The sequence below is a fragment of the Mastomys coucha genome, unplaced genomic scaffold (genome assembly GCF_008632895.1).
Source record: "Mastomys coucha isolate ucsf_1 unplaced genomic scaffold, UCSF_Mcou_1 pScaffold8, whole genome shotgun sequence".
In the NCBI taxonomy this organism is placed as follows: domain Eukaryota; kingdom Metazoa; phylum Chordata; class Mammalia; order Rodentia; family Muridae; genus Mastomys; species Mastomys coucha.
Window position 1 is genome coordinate 4,717,730 of NW_022196914.1, and position 20,343 is coordinate 4,738,072.

Consider the following 20,343-nt stretch of genomic DNA (forward strand, 5'->3'; position numbering starts at 1 on the left):
ATTAAAGGTGTGCGCCACCACTGCCTGGCTTACAAAAAGTACAAGCCAGCTTCTCAGTAGCATTCCATATAAAGACAACAGTAGCTTTATAAATCCATGGAGTCCTCCTCAAAGATCCTACCTTAATTTATGAAACTCGGCTAGTTTAGCTTGTAACTGTGTCAGTTAGTAGTATACACTGGGTAGTAACTGAGTAACTTGTTCTGTGGTATACTTTCTTCTCCCAGATGCTACTATGAAGAGACGTGGTTATTCATTAGGAGAAGTACTAACCATGCCTCCTTTCCTTGACATAGTAAGAACAGAAGAAAGGATTCATGATGCAGAAATCTATTATTTTGAGAATAATTTTTAAAGTTTTTTTTATTATAATAATATGCTAAAGCCCAAATTCTTCTGATAATCCCTGTTTAGGGATCGATCAGATAACCCCTATTTAGGGATCACCCCTATTTAGGAATCATCAGAATATGCTAATATGCTTACTCCATTTATAGTCTTTAAGCCATTGCATATTTATAATCAATTAAATGCCATACATAGTTTCTCATAGGAGGAAGATTTTTATGTGGAAATGAAGTTTTGAAGACAGAGAGCTCAAGATGACTCAGTTGAGTGCCAAGGAGGCAGCTCATGGCGGAGTACAGACTTAGCATGCTCCAGGCCCTGAGTTTTTTTCCAGGGGAGAAAATAAAAAAGACCTGTAGGAAATTTTAGCAGTCCTCTCTTACTGTCTAAGATATAGACAATCACTCTTCCTGTCCAACTCCACTCATTGGTTGGATGTATTCTGTCTCTTATGTGTCTTAGTTTAATTTAAATGTTTTGTTTTTCAACATAATTGTGTATTTGAGTTTTGTTTTCTTTTTGTAGTATAAGAAGCCTCAACTTATTCCACTTGAAAACCTCCTGGCATTTAAAAGAAGCCAACAAAAACTAGCACACAATGTATTTGAACAAGGTGATTCTGCTCATCTTCAGTTTTTAAAGGTCAATATGGAAGCATCTAAAATAACACAAGGAAAGAAGAGGCAAGTTCTGAATGAAATGTCAACTGATAAGTTGTATACCAAAGTCATGAAAATGGCTCTGCTTCAGCTCCTTCACAGTGCACGAGTACATGTAATTAGTAGTGTCCTTGTCACTTGCCATGTGTTTAAATTAGTCTTTTAGTTTGGAAAGATTTACTCTATTGTGAGATATTGGTCTTCCCCCCCAACCACCCATTTTTCTTAAAATTCGTGGCTGGAGTGTTTTTCTTTGTGTGTCTCTGACAGAATGAACAATTAGATTTTGTAGCACAAATCTTTGGGACCGGGTAAAACTCATGTGCAATTAACCAGTATATTTGTCTTTACTCACTCTACCATATATCCCCAAGCTGTTACAAGGTAGGAGGGTAGTGACAATATGAAGTGTTTCATCTTTAAACACAGACACACATGCACATGCAAAAGCGTGCACGCGCATGCATACACACAGACACACACACACACACACACACACACGAGGAGTGTGCGTGTAGAAACAAGGCTGCCCCAGTCTAACTGAGGAGTACCTATTATAGTCTCGGCCCTCCAGTGGGTATATATAGAACATGTGTTTAAATGCTGTTCTTTCTGCCTCGAGTGCTCCTTGCTGAGGGTTTTTTGTTTTTTTGTTTGTTTGTTTTTGTTTTTTTAATTTAGCCTCTTCATGGAGCTTAGTGGAGGTTTTTCATAGGGTTTCTGGCACCGGAAGAGTTTGAAAATGCTTAAAAGGTATATATCTATCCCCAGATTCTAGTGACCAGTTCAGAATACTTAATTGAGTGTCTACTATAATTGCTTGTATTCTAGCAGAATATCTTGTTAGCTAAATCTTAATGAAATGGGTGTTCAGCAGTTGTTTTCATGTAGCAAGTCACAGATGAGAACCTAAAGTTACTATAAGGGAAACCATGTTCTACCCATTGTCTTCCACAGGCAAAGCAGACGAGCCGGAAGGGAGCTGCAAGAAGGAAGAGCTCAGAAGCCAAGAAGAAAACCAAATGTTAGTTTCCGACCAGAGGATTCCCTCATTAGTAATGAGTCAGACGTCGTCATGGAGCCCAAGGTACAGAACAGCTACAGTAGGATCTTCCCGCACTTGCATGGAACAGTTGAGTGTTTCTTTGTGGCTGTAGCCTGTGCTGGAGTTTCAAGCTATAGAGAGTCTGCCCATTATAGTGCACACAAGAGCCGTGCTGATTCCCTTCACAAATGGACACCCTCTTTTATGCAGGTGAAAAACAACTGGACAGCACTTTGAAAAGACTGCAGCTTAGAGCCTCTGCCTGGTGACTTGCTGTGTATGACGTCACTCTGGGCTTTTTCTCTGTCTTCATGCACATAATGATCATTTTCTGTCAAAGGCTGAGATGTCTCCAGCGTTATCCAGATAGATTTCCTATGTAACCTTTATTACAAGTCAGACCTATTTAACCATTCATTCAGTTTAGAACAAACATTAAAGAGATATATAATTTATGTATGTGTTCTTAAAGCCATGCTTTTTCATTAAGTCCTCATGAATATGTCTGGAGGCACTTAGTCAGATGTCTTTTGAGTCCATTGAGGACTAGCAGGACAGGGGTATAAGTTTGAGCATCAAGTCTATCCTGCTATGGAGATTTGTACATGGTAATTAGTAAGTTGGTGTTAAATTGGTAATACTATTTGTATTACTTGACTTGTGGATTTCATGAACTTTTTATACAGTTGCTTTGACAGAATAAATAACTTGATAGAGAAAGCAGTTTTACCTAAAATTATAGAAATTGAATCTGCAAAGCATTCGATCTTTAGAGCTATTAGACATGTTTTTTCCAAAATAATAAATGTCTTTGAATTATTAATAGATTGATTATCTTGGACTCCATTTAGGAACAAATAGGACATCATGATTCTCAACCTTTGGATAAATTTGACATTCCTTTTGGTATGTATACAGACGATTAATGTAATGTCTAAGTTTAGTGTTAAGTCAGCTGTTTAGAAATAAATGTAATAAGGCCGGGCATGGTGGCACATACTTTTATTTAATCCCAGCACTTGGAAGACATAGACAGGTGGTCTACAATTTAAGATCCTGGTCAGTCAGGGCTACACAGGTCTGTCTCAGGAATTTAAAAAAAAAAAAAGAAATTAATATAAACATAAGACTATATTACTGTCTTAGTGTTCTGTTGCTGTGAAGAGATACCATGACCACACAAGTCTTTTGTTTATTGTTTTGTTTTTATGATAGGGTTTCTCCATGTATCCCTGCATGACCTGGAACTGACTTCATAGACTAGGCTAGCATTGAACTCCAGAGAGCCTTCTGCCTTTGCCCCTGCCTCCTGAGTGTTGGGGGTCAAAGGTGTGCACCACCATAATGTAGCAGTGAAACTCTTATAAGAGAAAGCATTTAATTGGAACAGTCCATTATCAACTCGGCAGGAAGCATAGTGGTATACATGGCTCTGGAACAGTAGCTGAGAGCTACATCCACAAGCAGAGAGAGAGAGAGAGAGAGAGAGAGAGAGAGTCAGAGAGAGTCAGAGAGAGTCAGAGAGAGAGAGAGAGAGAGAGAGAGTCAGAGAGAGTCAGAGAGAGAGAGCGAGAGAGAGAGAGAGAGAGAGAGAGAGAGAGAGAGAGAGAGAGAGAGATGGTGTATGGGCTTTTGAAACCTCAGAACCCATCCCCAGGGACACATTCCCTCCAACAAGGCTACGCCTCCCCATCCTTCTAATCCTTTCAAACAATTCCACTCCCTAGTGACTAAGCATTCAAATATATGAGCCTATGGGGTCATTTTTATCCAAACCATCACAGTAACTTTCCTATTCTATTTAACAAGGTGGAGGGTCTTTGTACTTCATGTTTTATCCAGTAGAGTAATGGTTGACATCAAGGGCTGCTCTAGACCATGCCTGCTTTTATGAATCTAGTTTTACAGAAACAACCTCTCACAGCTTTCTGACCATAATAAAGTAGAGGAGTTGCTACAGAGAAAGTTTGCTAAACTCTGCAGTAGACTGATGTAGTTAATTACTATGTCAAATAGAATAAAAAAGGCCTAAATAAGGAAATTATAGGAGGATATCCCCAACATTGAATTTGTCATAGAAAGTACACATACTTTAAAAATGTGAATCAGTTCAGAACAGTGTCATTTGTATAATGCCATTTTTTTTGGTTTTTTTTTTTTTTTTTTTTTTTGGTTTTTCGAGAGAGGATTTCTCTGTATGGCCCTGGCTGTCCTGGAGCTCACTCTGTAGACCAGGCTGGCCTCAAACTCAGAAATCCTCCTGCCTCTGCCTCCCAAGTGCTAGGATTAAAGGCGTGCGCCACCACGCCCGGCAGTGATGCCATTTTTTTTAAATGAATGTGTAGTACACGAGTGGATGTGTATTGTGTTATACCCAAGAACATATCTCCATTTATATAACGATCAACCTAACAAAAAACAACCCCAAATTCTGCCTTTTACTTTCCCTCATTACCCAGTAACCAGTCTTAGACTGTCTTACTTCTTTTTTAATACTGTTACAGAAGCCTTATCTCACTTTTTTCAGTTTTATTCATTCAAATCTACTTGCTACACATTGGATGGGTGGGTTTTCTATAATAATGATCTTATCACATTGCTTCTGCTGGATCTTTATTAGCTAGAGCAGAAGGCTCTAGGTTTTTGGGTGTGACATATAGTGTCCTCTACAAGTGTGGGTTTGATTCACCGTGTATTTAAAGATAGTGTATACAGTACCTCATGTAGATAATGCACTTGGATAACATCCCAATGCCCAACACCAGTTACTGTGCTTCCACTGACACGTTGCCTCTCAGTGATTGTTTTCTGTATTTTGTTTTATATTTAAGAAATGTTAGAAGATGATGTTAATACTTCTGCGGGACTGCATTTCATGGCTTCTGTACAAAAGAAAGCTGTGGGAAGTCATGATGCAAGTACAAACACAGACCCAGGTAAATACTTTAAAAGTTAAAAACTTCATAGATTGCTTCTGGGGGCATAGCTCAGAGGGTAAGAGCAGTTGCTGTTCTTCCAGAGAACCAGTTTGGTTCCTAGCATCCATGTCAGGCAGCTCACAAGTAACTGTTACGTCAGCTCTAGGGCATCTGATACAGTCTTCTGCCCTCTGCGGCATCTGTGCTTAATATCAGCATACATACTAACATACACACATTTTTTTGATATTGATTACTTCATTTACTCATGAAGCAACATATCTATCCAATTTTTTTTTATTACTTTTATTTCCTTTTACAGTCCAGTCGTTATCCCCCTCCTGGTCCATCCTCTGACAGTTCCTCATCCTATTCCTCCTCCCTGTCTCTAAGAGAATGTCCCCACCCCCTCACTCTCACCCACCAGACCTCCTACTCCCTGGGCTTCAAGTCTCTTGAGGGTTAGATGCATCTTCTCTCACTGAGGCCAAATCAGGCAGTCCTCTACTGTATATGTGTCGGGGGTCTTGAACTAGCTAGTGACATACACATAATTTTTTTTAAAAAAAGATATTTATACTTTCTTTTTAAGGCAGTGACTTTAAGGGAATCTTAAACTATGTGATATTAGATATTTATCCCAAGTTATTCTCCTAGGGAAGATTCAAAATAGGGGAGGGGTAATGGTGAGGAGAGGAGGGAGATGGTTACTGGGATATAAAGTGAATGAATGAATTAATTAATTAAAAAGAAATAGCACTTATAATAACTTGAACTTATAATTTAAATAAAACAAAAATAGAGATTTTTGTTGTTGTTGAAACTAATATGTTACAGATTTCAATGAGTACAAACAACGTTGTGAATTAGACTCCCTAGGCCATGAGCCTCCCTTCCTGGAATTATAGCTCTGGAATGGGAGGCTCAGGATTCTAGCTAGAAAGCTGGCATGAGAAGAAGGCTAGATTGTGGTCAGTCTGAGAGCAAATGACAATGAGTAGAAGCGGATGGAACCTTTCAAGTACTCATTAAGTTTCCTCAATTTTGACTTCTTGTGAAATGCTTAAGTAGTCATTGGTATAATATAGCAAGCTATGACAAATATGAAGTCATACATTTCACATAGCTAGGTAACGAGCATAGTAGAAATGCTCTTTGATACTCTCTGAGCCCCTGGGCCCTGGTATTCTTGTGTCCCTTGCTTTTCCCTGAGAGCTCTACTGCCATGTCCCAGTGTTGGTTTTCCTGTTAGCTTTAGACATCCTCATAATGTATTGTAACATGCTGTTTCTTTGTATTGAATTGTGTACACTTATAGCAACGTTGAAAGTGATGTGTGTGTGCTCAATTTTGTATAGTTCATGTGTACTAATAAAATCAATGCTAATTAAGAAGTGATGTTTAAAATACTTTATATTATGTGATACTCCTTACTATGTTGTTACATAATTATATAAGTCTGTTTAAGAAAATTAGATGGCATAGGGCATGTTATAGTCACCTTGTATCTGAAATTACCAACTAGCCTATGTTCAGGAGTGTACTGAGTGCATTTCCTTTGATTTCTACTTACATTATACATTCTCTCCTATTGACAAGAGTATTTTATAAGCATATTCCTTTTCTAGTTGTGCCATAAGATATTTAACCAGCTTCTGATTGTTGAGTGCATTGATGTGTTAGGCAGTTTTCAGAGCTGTTTTCTTTCTTCTCTTTTTTGTGGGTTGAGGGAGGGTGAGCCAGGGTCTCAGTATGTGGCTCTGGCTGGCCTACAGCTGGCTGTGTAGACCCAGATGATCTTGTACTCAGAGATTCATCTGCCTCTGCTCCTGAATGCTGGGGTTAAAAGCATGCACCACCACTCCTGGCCCATCTTTGCTTTTTTAAGGATTAGGATCTTCTCTGGCATAGTGGCTCATGCTTTTAAACCCAGCACTCAGGAGTAGAGGCAGGGGATCTCTGCCTGAGTGAGTCTGAGGCCAGCCTGTTCACCATAATGAGGTCCAGGTCAGCCAGAGTATGTAGTAAGACCATGTTTCAGAGTTAAATAAAATCTACAGTCATATTGCTTAAAAATTAAATTAAGCTGGTGATCTATTTTCTCACTACCTTTTACATATACTATCTAATTATGTGCATTTATATATTTAATTTCCCTGTTTGAAAATTTCTTTTTCTATTTTTTCTCTTTTCCTCATATATCTGAATTTACCACAAGATAAGGAAGGTACTTCCCAAGAAGTTGATTCTGAAAGTAATAAAAATCAACAAGTCATTTCTACAAGCTCAGGTGAGTTCTTTATTCTCTGAGAGGAAGTTGACTTATTAAAATTATGTCTGCATTAGCGCTAATGCTAACGTGACTCTTTGCCACAGAAAAGACAGTTTAACCAAGGGAGTGGCTTCATAGAGATAGGTTGACAATTTAAATAATTTTTGCTTTATTTTTTCCTTTGGTTTTTAAAGATAACCTGTCATTAAATTTCATCTTTATTAGCAGTATTTCTTTTTCCTTTTTTTCTTTTTTTAAAAAGATTTATTTATTATTATATCTAAGTACACTGTAGCTGTCTTCAGACACACCAGAAGAGGGCATCAGATTTCATTACAGATGGTTGTGAGCCACCATGTGGTTGCTAGGATTTGAACTCAGGACCTTTGGAAGGACAGTCAGTGCCCTTAACTGCTGAGCCATCTTTCCAGCCCAGCAGTTTTTCAGTAAAGCCAATAAGACACGAATTTCCTTTTACATATGAATTTAAAATGATACTTTATTAAAAGTAGATTTGAGTTCTAGAACTAAAGCACAGAGTTCAGCTGTCTGCTTACTTCTGTAGTGGCAAGCCTCTTTATTTACTATTGAAGAAGAAGCAATTAGCTAGTGAAAATCAGGGTTAGAACATTTTAAACTTTAAACATTAGCAGTGAACACTATGACTATTGTAAGAGTATGAATTATATCTTAGTGAAAATAAACTATTGAAAGTTTTAAAAATGTAGCTAATACATATGTTCCTTTTACATAAAATAACTAATATACTTAAAATAGAAATAGGAAATATATTCTTTACAATTTTATATAGCTTATTGTCTATGTATATTATTCATAAAAGTAGTTTTTTTGTTTCTGATTTTAAATTTTCCTATAGAAAATCACCCTTAGACTAGAATTTTTTTTTCCTGAGACAAGGTTTCTCTGTCCAGCCCTCACTGACCTGGAACTCCCTCTGTAGACCAGGCTGGCCTCTAACTCACAGAGATCACCTGCCTCTGCCTCCTGAGTGCTATGCTTAAAGGTGTGCACCACCATCACCTGGAAGTTAATTTTCTTTAATCTATTCATACCTAAGAAATTTCTATTTAGATCTTAAGAAATATACATTTTATGTTATTTGTTGCAAATGTATTCTTAGAAACTTAATGACTATAGACATGCTTAACATTCCTGATTTTCTTTCCTTAATTTCCAGGCCATGAACCTCTGAATGTTCCACAGCTATTGATTCCAGATATATATCTAAATGTCAGACTTCCCACTGGAATATCAGAGAAACCTTTGTCTCCTTCCCCACCTCATATGGTAATAGTCTTGGTCTATGCATTGAATTTTAATAATAACCACGTGTCAAAACTTATTATGGTCATCCATATATATCCCATTTTATGGGTGAAATGAGTGTAAAAATCTGCATAGCTTTGTAAGAAAATTTGCTTAAATGTTATGCCCTAGAGTATTGTAAACTAGAACCAGGAACATACCTGGTGCTGCTTTCTCCAAGTTAGGCACATGTCCTCTTGTTAATTAAGAGGAGTGATGAATTGTGCCACCACCACCCCTTTTATGGTCATGTAAAAAAAAGGAATGATTACTCTGTGTTTGACTCAGGCTAGACACACATACATAGATGTGGTTGACATTGAAGCTGATGACCTGTTGGGATTACCTGCCAGTGAGGAGCCTTCAAATGAGGTCACCAATGTCACCAAGCCACAAAGCCCTTCTCCACAAGTTCCGTCATCGGCAGAGTTACAGTGTATGGCAGCTTCAGTTGTCAATGCTGTCCCCCCTCATGCTTTTCAGAGTCAAGGTATTATTTTCTTTCTTACTTTAAAACAAATTAAATACACTAAAATGTATGTAGCACTATCATTCTTACCCCAAGTCTTCTAGATCTCCAGATACATTGCCCTTTGGCATGCTTCTGTTCTCATTTAGAAATGTTCTGTTAGCTTTCCAGATGCCAGGCTTGGACATTGACCCTCAAAGTTTGTGTGTTCTTGATAGAATCTGCAAGTTCTACTCTGGGTTTAATTTCTGAACCTGCAAAAATGACTCAATCCTGTCAGAGTGGGGAAAGCTGGAGAAAAAGTGCTATCAAAGCAGAGGAGCCTGGGGTGCCCTCAGTGATGCCATCAGAGAGACAACAGGACGGAGGTAAACAGCCAGGATTTAGTGCATGGCCCACCCCCTCACCCCACCCCCACCCCCGATTCCTCTTACATAAGAAAGAAGCATTGCTACTTGATCATTGCAAAAGCACTTGCAAGAGAAAGGAGTAAGGAATATAAATGAGGAGCAGCCAGAGCTCCAAGCCTGGGACCCTTAGTAGTTTGCAAGGAGACTTCAGATCTACACCTGCACACCTTTCTCAAGGTCATAAGGCTGAAAATAAACATCTTGTCAGAGTTCTTTAGTATTTTGATATTTTAAAGGAATTCTCATCTTTGAAAGGAAGGGAACTTCTGGGCCAATAAAAACACTTATACTTTCAAGCCTGATAACTTGAGTTCAACCAGATTCCAGGATAGAAGGGGAGAACCAGCTCCCTAAAAGTGTCCTATGACCTTCATACTCACATGGTGCCACACACACTTCCCACTCTGCCCAGCACACACACACACACACACACACACACACACGCAGGAAATTCTGTAATAGTACATAGTGAATACATGGGCATGGTAACCAACTAGTAGTGGAGGTTTTGTTTTTTTGGGTTTATTAAGTTTGATTTTTGACATTATAATATATAATTATATCATTGCCTATTCCTTTTCTCTCTTCAAATCCTCCTATATTCTCTTCCTTGGTCTCTTTCAAATTCATGGACTTTTTTTTTCATGAATTGTTCATGCCTATGTGTCTATGTATAAGAATATATATTTCTAAATTCAACCAGCTCCTTTCTTTATATGACAAGGTCATGGTTTCTGCTGTATTTTTTCCTTTAAGTCTGTGTGCACCAGATCTTCCTGAGGGAGATAAGAGATGCTACTTCAGGCTGCTGAGAAATAGGATTGATAGACAGATAGTAAAAACCATGAGAGTCAGCTGAGGCAGGGGTAAGCAGGGCAAGATCAGCACTGACAGCATCTTCTCTTGGAAGGCCTGACCAGGACTAAGGCCAGAGACGATTGAAAAGTACCATTTATATTTGTTATAATTCTCATTTTTCAGAGCACTTCATTGCAAAACTTGAACTTCATAAAACTTCTATGAGCTAAATGCAGTAGGGAAAAAATCTGTTTTTGATAGATTTCTCATTGTTGAACTATTTAGGGACTCAATACTATTTAGGAGTGAAAAAGTAATTGCAGATTGTCAGCCTGTGGGCAGTGACTGTGGAGAAAGGAAGACAGAAGGGTAAAGGGATGATCAGGACACAGCTTGTCAGTGCTGTGGAGGATGGCTGATGACGTTCTTGAGCAACACAGCCATCAGTTATCCTCAGGTGGTTTAAAGGAGAGATACCAATGGTAATGGTTAACTGTACTCAGACTGAGAGAGGATTGGCTGCAGTAGTTCAGTTTTGTGAGCCTGCTGGGTTTGGGAAGTTCACTATTCTTAGAGGCAGACATAGTATTTGTTGAAAGCAATAGCAAGAGCTGAAGGTTTGGAGGTGGAAGAAGACTGACATTGTTAGACATATTGAAACATGTAGACCTTTAGAGTGAAGACATTAGAGACATATGGAAAGGTTTTGGGGAGAAAAGTAACTTTTATCATATTTATGTTTCTAATAAGACCTGTTAGGCTCCGTGAGAGAGACTACACAGGAGAAAACTAGGATATTGTTTGAGGTCTGTATTCTGAAAACACAGTTGAGTAGGATAAGAATGGAGACATGGAGGAAGGACAGTCACCAGTGTTGTGTGTTACTTGGGGATCTGAAGGAGAGCAGCCCTAGCTTACTGCCAAGGTTCTGGGCTGGGAAACGTGGTGCATGGAAGTACAGTTCCCTCAGCTTGGTACCAGGGAAGAGGCAGCCAGCCAGAGAAACAATAAGTTGGTCTTCCAGGTTCTCTGCTTGGCTCACATTCTTCCTGGAGTCAGTAGTAATCAACACTGAATCCACCTTTTACTAATGCTTTATTTTCAAAAAGTCAGAAAGAAGTTAAGTTGCTTTTGACACACTGTGTAAGAAGGTACAAAGGTGCCATTCAGTTGCTGTGTGAGTAGAGCTTTGTGGGACCACATTGGTCTAGGACTTTAATTCACTACAGAGATACATTGCAGCAGTGTAGACACTGAATGAATTTATAAATTTCTTAATAAAGTTGATTTGAAAAGTAATGGTATATTGGTTTAAAGTGAGAATGACCTTGTCTACTTTTTCCTTTAGCAAAATTAATGTTGATCTTTCTTTGATAACTGTTTAGATATACTAGAACAAAACTTCCAGTTCAAGGAAGAGAACACAAAATTGGACTCTGTGGGACAGTCCCTGCTTTGGACCCTGCTACAGAATGCCTCTCCTGTATGTCCCACACCAAGCCCTGCTGCGTGTCCCCGTCCAAGCTCTCCTGTGTGTCCCCCTCCAAGCCCCGCTTCGTGTCCCCTTCCAAGCCCCGCTGTATGTCTCACATCAATCCCTGCTGCTCTGAAGTTTGAACATCTTACTGCCAAACTTCACAAGATGGATGAGCAGCTATTAACAGTGCAGACCATTGCAGAAAATATAGAGCAAGACTTCCCTGCACCAGAAGTGCTGAATCTACACTGGGAAAAGGTATCATTATTGTTTTCTGGTGATTTTGTGTATATGAGAGCCTGTGGTGATGGCTACAATTGAGTTATTAGATATATAGAATGATTAGTATGAAATCATTCTATATATGTGACTTAAATAATGGGAAAAAATTTAAGCTAGAATTTTTTAACCTCAGTATTGTTGACAGGCTAGATCAGCAGTTCTCAACCTGTGCGTTACTGACCTCTTTGGTGATTAAACAACCCTTTCACAGGGGATCACCTAAGACCATCAGAAAACACATACATTTACATTATAATTAGTAACAGCAAAATTACAGGTATGAAGTAGCAATGAAAATAATTTTATGGTTGGGGCTCACCACAACATGAACTGTATTGAAGAGCTGTAGCATTAGGAAGGTTGAGAACCACTGCACTAGGTAGTTATCTTTTTTCCATCCTTCTGTGGTTCTGAGGTCATTCACATGTTAGGAAAGTGCTCTGCTAGTGAGCTACACTCCGGCTCTGGATACTTCTGTTTTCCTATGTGTTACAGCATGTTTGGCAGCACTGGGCTTCACTCAGTAGGTGCCAGTAGCACAACCCAAGTCCTAATTTCTGGCATGTCAAATGTCCCAGAGTTGAGAACAACCACCATAAGGTTTTAAGTAGGAAGCCTGTGCTCCTCAGCAGGGAAGGCCATGAGCTGCAAACAGTATGGTTTCAGTGGAGTGTCCTTTTCCTCTCAAAGACTTACAACTTTACAAATACTGCCCTCTTTACATTTGAAATAGCTCACGCAGTATGTAAAGGCACTTGGCCCTAAGCCTGACAATCCCATTGTTGTCATTCTGTGTCCCCAGAGTACACACGGGGAGGAGAGAACCAACTCCTGCCAGTTGTTGTTTGTCCTCTGCATGAGTGTTGTGCCAGTCAATGAGCCAGCCAATGCTTCTGATGCATTCTGCTTAAGGAAAAGGTACTAAAGTTAAGGTTAGAGTAGGAAAAAGAGGTCTTGAAGGAAATTATTTCACACAAGCATGTTCCTGTCCTTGAGACAAAGTCTAGGATGTAGTACAGGTTGCTCTCTTGAATTTTCACAGAAGAAATTTCACTGAAGAACCAACACTAAAAATATGTTAAATATGTTCAAGTTTAATGTTGAAAAATGCAGAGCAGCCTGTAGGAGGAGTGTCCACCTGTGACTTACCCAACAGGCACTCTGGCTTGCTAGTGTGTAGCTCTTTAACAAATTCATGGAGCTTATAGGATGCGTTGTTAAATTTATTTTTAACTTGCACATAAAAACAAAAACTGTACTTACTAATAAAATACCATTTGCCATTTTGCAAATATGTATTATGTAATATTGAAATCCAACTAAACCTGTCTCCTCAAACATACGCTCATTTCTTTGTGATGAAACTTTAGGAAATGCTTTCTTCCTGGTTTTTGAAATGTACAGCACATTACTGTTCCTTGTAGTAAACCTGATGTGCAGCCCACAGTGTCTGCCTTCTGTGTGACTGCAACAGTCATTTCTCAGCCCCATCCTCCATCAGTCACCACAGTGTCTCCAGCCTCATGGTTTCTGTGAGAACAACTGTCTGCACTGCCCCAGAAGACTTCCCCATGTGCTTCTCTTTCCGTAACATCATCAATTTTGTCCATATCGGGATGGATAACGGGGCTCTGTTGTTTTGTGTCTGAATAGAAGTGTCTCTTATGTGTCCTATATTTTCTGTATCCGTTCGTCCATTTATGAGTACTAAGGTTGTTTCCCTTTCCTGTTGTTAGGATAAAGCTGTGTCATCCACAGGCTTGAAGGTAGCTGGATGCTGAAGATGTCCACTAGATCTGATGTCCACTAGATCTGATGTCTCAGGCAGGGCAGCTCTCACAGGCCACCTATGCTAAAGCTAGCCATCTCTGGACTTCTGTGAGGGGTACTACAGTGACCATATGAATCCAGATGCTTCTTTTCTTTATATTTATTATTTGGATATGGGGCAGCTAGATTTTATTGTAGTTCTATTTTTAACTTTGTGAGGAATCGCCACAGTGTTTCCATAGTGGCTGCTCTAATTTACATTTCCATGAACAGTATACAAGAAATGCCTTTTTTCCACATCTTCATGTAATATTGTCCTTTTGACAATAGCCATTCTTACTGGAATAGATAATATATACTGTTCTTTTAATCCTTACATGTTAAAAAGTTAAGATTAAACATGTGAAATCACATAAAATATGACTAGTTCATTACTAATAATGGTACTGTGGTATTTACATGATATGTTTTTGTTTATATGTTTTGGTTTCTTTTTTGAGACAGAGTTTCTCTGTAGCCCTGGCTGTCCTGGAACTCCTTCTGTAGACCAGTCTGTCCTCAAACCCAGAGATCTGCCTGCCTCTGCCTCCTGAGTGCTAGAATTAACAAACACAAACTTGGACATGTCCAGATGAATCTTGGGCATCACAGTAGTTCTTGATGGCTTTTTCTTCAAAGACTCTCTTTTGAAATTGCTTTCTGAGCTAGTAGTAGAAGCTTATTTAAAGTCAGATACATTTTGTTTTGTTTTGGTTTTTGGCTTTTCTTCTTTTTTTTTTATCTGAATTTGTTAACATTTAAAAACATATTTTAATTAAATAGGATTGAATCACATTCTTGTTTCCCTGTTGTACCACCGCTCCTCCCAGAGATCCCCCTTCAATACCTACAATATCTTTTTTGTTATATTCCTTAAAATTTATAAAATATTATAACAATAAAAATAAGTATTATAAAAGTTGTTTGATATAAAACAACAATCAATTTAACAGTCTTATGTAGATGCTCGTCTACAGTAATAGTGAAAATATATTTTTCTCAATGTAAATTTTAAATAACTCCAAACATCTTAACTGTATACTTAAAAATAATACATTACTACTAGTATTTACTTAAATGAACATGAATATATAAAGTCTTTTTGTTTGTTTTGTATTTAGTAGAGTTTAAAATCTCGGCTCTTACTGTGATACAAGCCCAAAATAAGAACAATTTTTAGACATTGGGTTTCATTGTAATATGGCTGTATTTCAATGACCCTCACATCCCCAAAGGATTTTACCTTCATTGTAGCTAAGCTGAGAGTTGATAGTTCTGCTGCACTAAGAAATGAATTGTAGGCTCGATTTTTAGATACAGACTTCCTGCTATGGTCAAAGCTATTTGACTTGAGTGAGTGACTTCATTCTCAGCCCACAGAGAACAGGTTACATTCATTTAAGAAATGGTGTAGGTATTAAGATGGTCTATCCATAAAGTCATTCGCCAACTGTTTCAATGAACAATGGTTCTGCTTGGAGGGTGGCACAGACATTAGGTGAGGGTAAGAATTTGGTTCATTAGCTGTGATAATTTGGTAAAGCATTCATCTCAGAGAAAGAGTAACTTATAAAGTCCTCTTCTTCAAACTTGATACAAAAGTTACAAATGTCAAGCAAAGCATTCAGTCTCGCTTTGTTTTTCTCTTACAAGCCACCTTCCTAGTTAATCGTCTATGTTTCTTTTGGGTATATAAATACTTTTGAAATATGTAAGGTGTTCTGAAAACCATAGTATAGTGTAAAAACATGAAATAAACAATACTACTAATAGAGAGGCTGAGATAGGAGAAGCAAGGTTTCAAGACCCTTATGTTGTACACAGCCAGACACTGTCACAAACATACAAGCTGACAGTGTATATAGATTGTACAATGTTGGACCTATTCCTCCAATTACCAAATTAGAGAGAGCACTGGATGACAATCAACAGATTTCCAATTCCTCATATTATTGGATTTCAATCGGTTAGGATATATTCGTAATATTAATTTTCAAATTAATATATTAAGAAAAAGTAATTGTTACTTCCTGTTGTTTTTGTTGTAAAAGGTGGAATTAGGTTTGTGTGGATTTGTTGAAAGATTACCTTCTTGCTTCTTCTAGGGTGTAGTTTTGCTCCTTATGTTGATGTTTTCCATTTATTATCCTTTGTAGGGCTGGATTTGTGGAAAGATGTGTAAATTTTGTTTTGTCATGGAATATCTTGTTTTCTCCATCTATGGTAATTGAGAGTTTTGCTGGGGATAGTAGCCTGGGCTGGCATTTGTGTTCTTGTAGGGTCTGTATGACATCTGCCCAGGATTTTCTAGCTTTCATAGTCTCTGGTGAGAAATCTGCCGTAATTCTGATAGGCCTGCCTTTATATGTTACTTGCCTTTTTTCCCTTACTGCTTTTAAAATTCTTTCTTTGTTTAGTGCACTTGGTGTTTTGATTATTATGTGATGGGAAGGAATTTCTTTTCTGGTCCAGTCTATTTGGAGTTCATGGGCATCTCTTTCTTTAGGTTATGGAAGTTTTCTTCTATAATTTTGTTGAAGATATTTACTGGCCCATTACGTTGGGAGTCTTCACTCTCTTCTATACATATTATCCTTAGGTTTGGTCTTCTCATTGCATCCTGGATTTCCTGGATGTTTTGGGTTAGGACCTTTTTGCTTTTTGCATTTTCTTTGACTGTTGTGTCAATGTTTTCTAAGGTGTCTTCTGCCCCTGAGATTCTCTCTTCTATCTCTTGCATTCTGTTGGTGATGCTTGCATCTATGGCTCCTGATTTCTTTCCTAGGTTTTCTATCTCCAGGATTGTCTCTCTTTCTGATTTATTTATTGTTTCTATTTCCACTTTTAAATTCTGGATGGTTTTGCTCATTTCCTTCACTGTTTGATTGTGTTTTCCTGTAGTTCTTTAAGGAATTTTTGTGTTTCCTCTTTAAGAGCTTCTATCTCTTTACCTGTGTTCTCCTGTATTTCTTTGAGGGTGCTATTTATGTCCTTCTTAAGGTCCTGTATCATCATCACGATAAGTGATTTTAGATCGGAATCTTGCGTTTCTGGTGTGATGGTATGTCCAGGACTTGCTATGGTGGGAGAATTGGGTTCTGATCATGGCAAGTGACCTTGGTTTGTGTTGTTTATTTTCTTACGCTTGCCCCCTGCCATCTTGTTAACTCTAGTGCTACCTGACCTTGCTAAATCTGACCGGAGCCTGTCCTTCCTGTGATCCTGGTTGTGTCAGAATTCCTCAGAGTCAAGCTGTCTCTGTGATTCTGTGATTCTGGGATCCTGGGCTTGTTAGATCACCTGGGAGTGGGGCTTTCTCTGTGTGTTGTGGGACTGGCTGCACCCAAGGTCTGCTCAGAACACTAACCCAGACAGACCAGAAGGAACCAGAGTCACTGGGTTGGCTGAGTTCCTGTGTGCCTGGTCCTGCTGGTCCCAGTTACTCCCAGTGTTGGGACAGATGTTGGTTCCTCCTCACCTCTGATCCTAGGTGTGTCAGAATGCCTGGGAGTGGAGCTTCCTTTGGGTGTTGTGGGACTGGCTGAGGAGCTTGTGCCCAAGGTCCACTCTGGACCCCAGCCCCTACAGACCAGAAGGAATCCGAGTTCTGTTTTTTTGGTTTTTCAAGACAGGGTTTCTCTGTGTAGCCCTGGCTGTCCTGGAACTCACTCTGTAGACCAGGCTGGCCTCAAACTCAGAAATCTGCCTGCCTCTGCCTCCCAAGTGCTGGGATTAAAGGTGTGCACCATCACTGCCCGGTTAAAGTTTAGCATTTCAACATTTGTTTTGCTGTGTTTGTTTTCTTTTGTAGGCTGGACTTGTAGATCATGTTGGATTATCTTCTGGCCCTGAAATTGAAAAGCTACTAGCTTCAAAAGCCATCAGCATTTCTGAAGAAGGTTTGTGTTGGTACCAGGGCTGGTATTGAAGCCTGGCTTCAAAAAAATCCTTCCTACATGTGAGCCGAAGACATTGCTCCCCACCCTACACCTAGTCTTTTTCGTCATTTTTATGTTATGTTATATGGGTGTTTTGCCTACATATATGTGTATACCACATGTGTGCATCCTGTGTCTGTATCTATACACATTCCATCCTCACTTCTGTTCTTCATTCTTTCCAAGCCTGTGACTGATGAGTTATCCCCATCTTTGAAAATAACTTTACTGTCTAGCTGACTGCAGAATCTCACCTTGTTTCTGACTCTAGTGTTTCCCTCGCTATTTGAACGCATTGTCCCAGTATTTATTGACTTCTCTAGTTGTTGAGTTTACAATGCCTATGTGCTATTAGTCTAATTGCTGCTTTAAAATCTCTGGTTGCTTTAAAATTTACCCTTTACCCATTTTTCTTTTTTCTTTTTCTTTTTCTTTTTTTTTTTAAAGAATTATTTATTATTATACGTAAGTATACTGTAGCTGTCTTCAGACACACCAGAAGAGGGCATCAGATTTCATTATGGGTGGTTGTGAGCCACCATGTGGTTGCTGGGAGTTGAACTCACAACCTTTGGAAGAACAGTTGGTGTTCTTACCCACTGAGCCATCTCACCAGCCCCATTTTTATTTTCTCATACAATGTCTAGGTATGAATTTCTGTCTTACACCTAGGTAGAATCTCCACTTTGAAGATTTAACATTGGGAACTTTATGCTGTTTCCATCTCCTTCCCCTCTTCTGAAAGTGCCTGTTAGGTTTATTTTGGACCTTGTTCTGTTTCTTTAATTTTTTTAAACTTACATGTTTGTTTATTTGCTTGGAGGCAGGCAATGCACACCTCCCTGGAGGTCAGAGGCCAACCTGAGGGAGCTGTTTCTCTCCTCTGTGAGTCCTATAGGTCCGACTGGAGTTCTCATGCTTGGCAGCAAGTGCATTCATCTGCTATGCCATCTCACCAGTCCCTATTGCCATTTTGTGTGTTTGTTTTGCGTGTTTTCACAATTTCTTCATCTTTAGGGCTCAGTGGCACGGTCACTAATACTTCTCTCTCTAGTTCACTAACTGCTTTCTGTCGTCCTATCTTCAATAGCTAAAATTTTGTTTCCAGATCTTACTGTTTCTGCTGTGCTTTCTTATTTCTTCCCTTCATGCTTTTCATAATTGTATGCCTGCATTGGATTAGTCTCTTTCCAGACTCAAGAGGACATGGAAGATCAAAACAATACAGAGGAGACTTCAGAGCCAGAATTTTCAATAGCAGAAAATCATTCTAGCCAGAAAACCTACGCATGCCCTTCTGTGGGGTCTGCCGCTTGCTCTTCCGTAGGCCGGAATATCACTTCTCCTGGTAATGTTCTTCACTTCTTAGATTTATATGTTCTTTTGTTGCATTAAAGTGTCACTGAACTGTACCTGGGAAAGGTACAGGTATAAAGGTTTGTGAATTAATTTTATAATGTTCACTTCAGGGAAGAAAAATTTAAACATGTCACTAAACATAAAAAGTCATAAACACTTCAAACCATATATAGTAATTAGTATTATTTAACTTTATAAAAATTGAGATGTTAATTATTAGAATGTTGAAGTTTAATTTATAACAGTACTGTTGGTTATTTGTTGGGCCCCTGCTATGTACTGTGTTTCTTGCATGGTTCTTTTGTAAGGTGTGAGGGAGTTCTCACACACCATGGTTCTCACTGCACAGCTGAGACTGAGGTGTAGACAGAGATAGAGCCACTGTTTGATTTCACTCAGAGATGTCTCGTTATTACAAGGACATTCAGTCATGTGAATAAGTATAGTATTTTTTACAGAACCCATGGAACCTGGATAAATTGAAGTATTTTCCTCTAGAATTTAATGTGTGATTGTAAACTTGAAAAGAAATAATATCACTATTTTTTTTTAATAATATAAGAATTCCAGGGCCTTAAATAGGAGTCTCCATCCAGGCTGGCCTCTTGTAAAAACCTAGTGTCATTTCCCAGCCACCATGGTCAATTTTGACCACAAAATAGCTTGGAGTATTCTCTTCTGCAACTTACATTTAAAAACAAAATTAATGGAAAATAGTTGGTTGACTGGGGGTGGATTTTACTTTTAGAAACAGCTGTAACATTCCCAAAGACACTGCTTATGCAGGAAGAAGATGGCAGACTGGGTGTAACTATCTAGAATTTAAAATGAAGAATTGTGGTTAATGGAGAATTACACTATTAATTCTGCTTAATCATTTTTGAAGGCAGTCCCAAAGGAAAATTCAAAAATAGAGTTAGAATAACTTCTTTAAAGTGTTCTTTATGGGACTGGAGAGATGGCCCAGTTGTTATGAGCACTGACTGCTCTACCAGAGGACCATTTTCAATTCCCAGTACCCACATGACAGCTCATAACTGTAACTCCAATTCCTGGAGATTTGGAACTCTCACACAGACATACATGCAGACAAAACACCAATGCACATAAAATAAAAATAAATCAACCTTAGCTTGGAATCCCAGCACTTGGAGGCAGAGGCTGATAGGGAGATCTTTGAGTTTGAGGCCAGCCTGGTCTACAGAGCAAGTTCTAGGACAGCCAGGGAAACAG

The 20,343-nt window shown here is 38.8% G+C and overlaps 1 protein-coding gene across 5 annotated transcripts in view; it reads left to right on the plus strand.

The window, feature by feature from the left end:
• The window catches only part of Cplane1 (ciliogenesis and planar polarity effector 1), a 94,685-nt gene that overhangs the window by 58,111 nt on the left and 16,231 nt on the right, over positions 1–20,343 (plus strand). For 4 of the 5 annotated variants that reach the window (XM_031359817.1, XM_031359818.1, XM_031359819.1 and 1 more), the window contains 11 exons: positions 874–1,031; positions 1,965–2,094; positions 2,904–2,958; positions 4,884–4,988; positions 7,189–7,260; positions 8,441–8,550; positions 8,857–9,058; positions 9,256–9,405; positions 11,631–11,980; positions 17,625–17,712; positions 18,935–19,099. In XM_031359817.1, coding sequence (XP_031215677.1) covers positions 874–1,031; positions 1,965–2,094; positions 2,904–2,958; positions 4,884–4,988; positions 7,189–7,260; positions 8,441–8,550; positions 8,857–9,058; positions 9,256–9,405; positions 11,631–11,980; positions 17,625–17,712; positions 18,935–19,099 — 1,585 coding nt within the window. The remainder of the gene's footprint in view (positions 1–873; positions 1,032–1,964; positions 2,095–2,903; positions 2,959–4,883; positions 4,989–7,188; positions 7,261–8,440; positions 8,551–8,856; positions 9,059–9,255; positions 9,406–11,630; positions 11,981–17,624; positions 17,713–18,934; positions 19,100–20,343) is intronic. The other variant, XR_004115585.1, reaches the window with a different exon arrangement.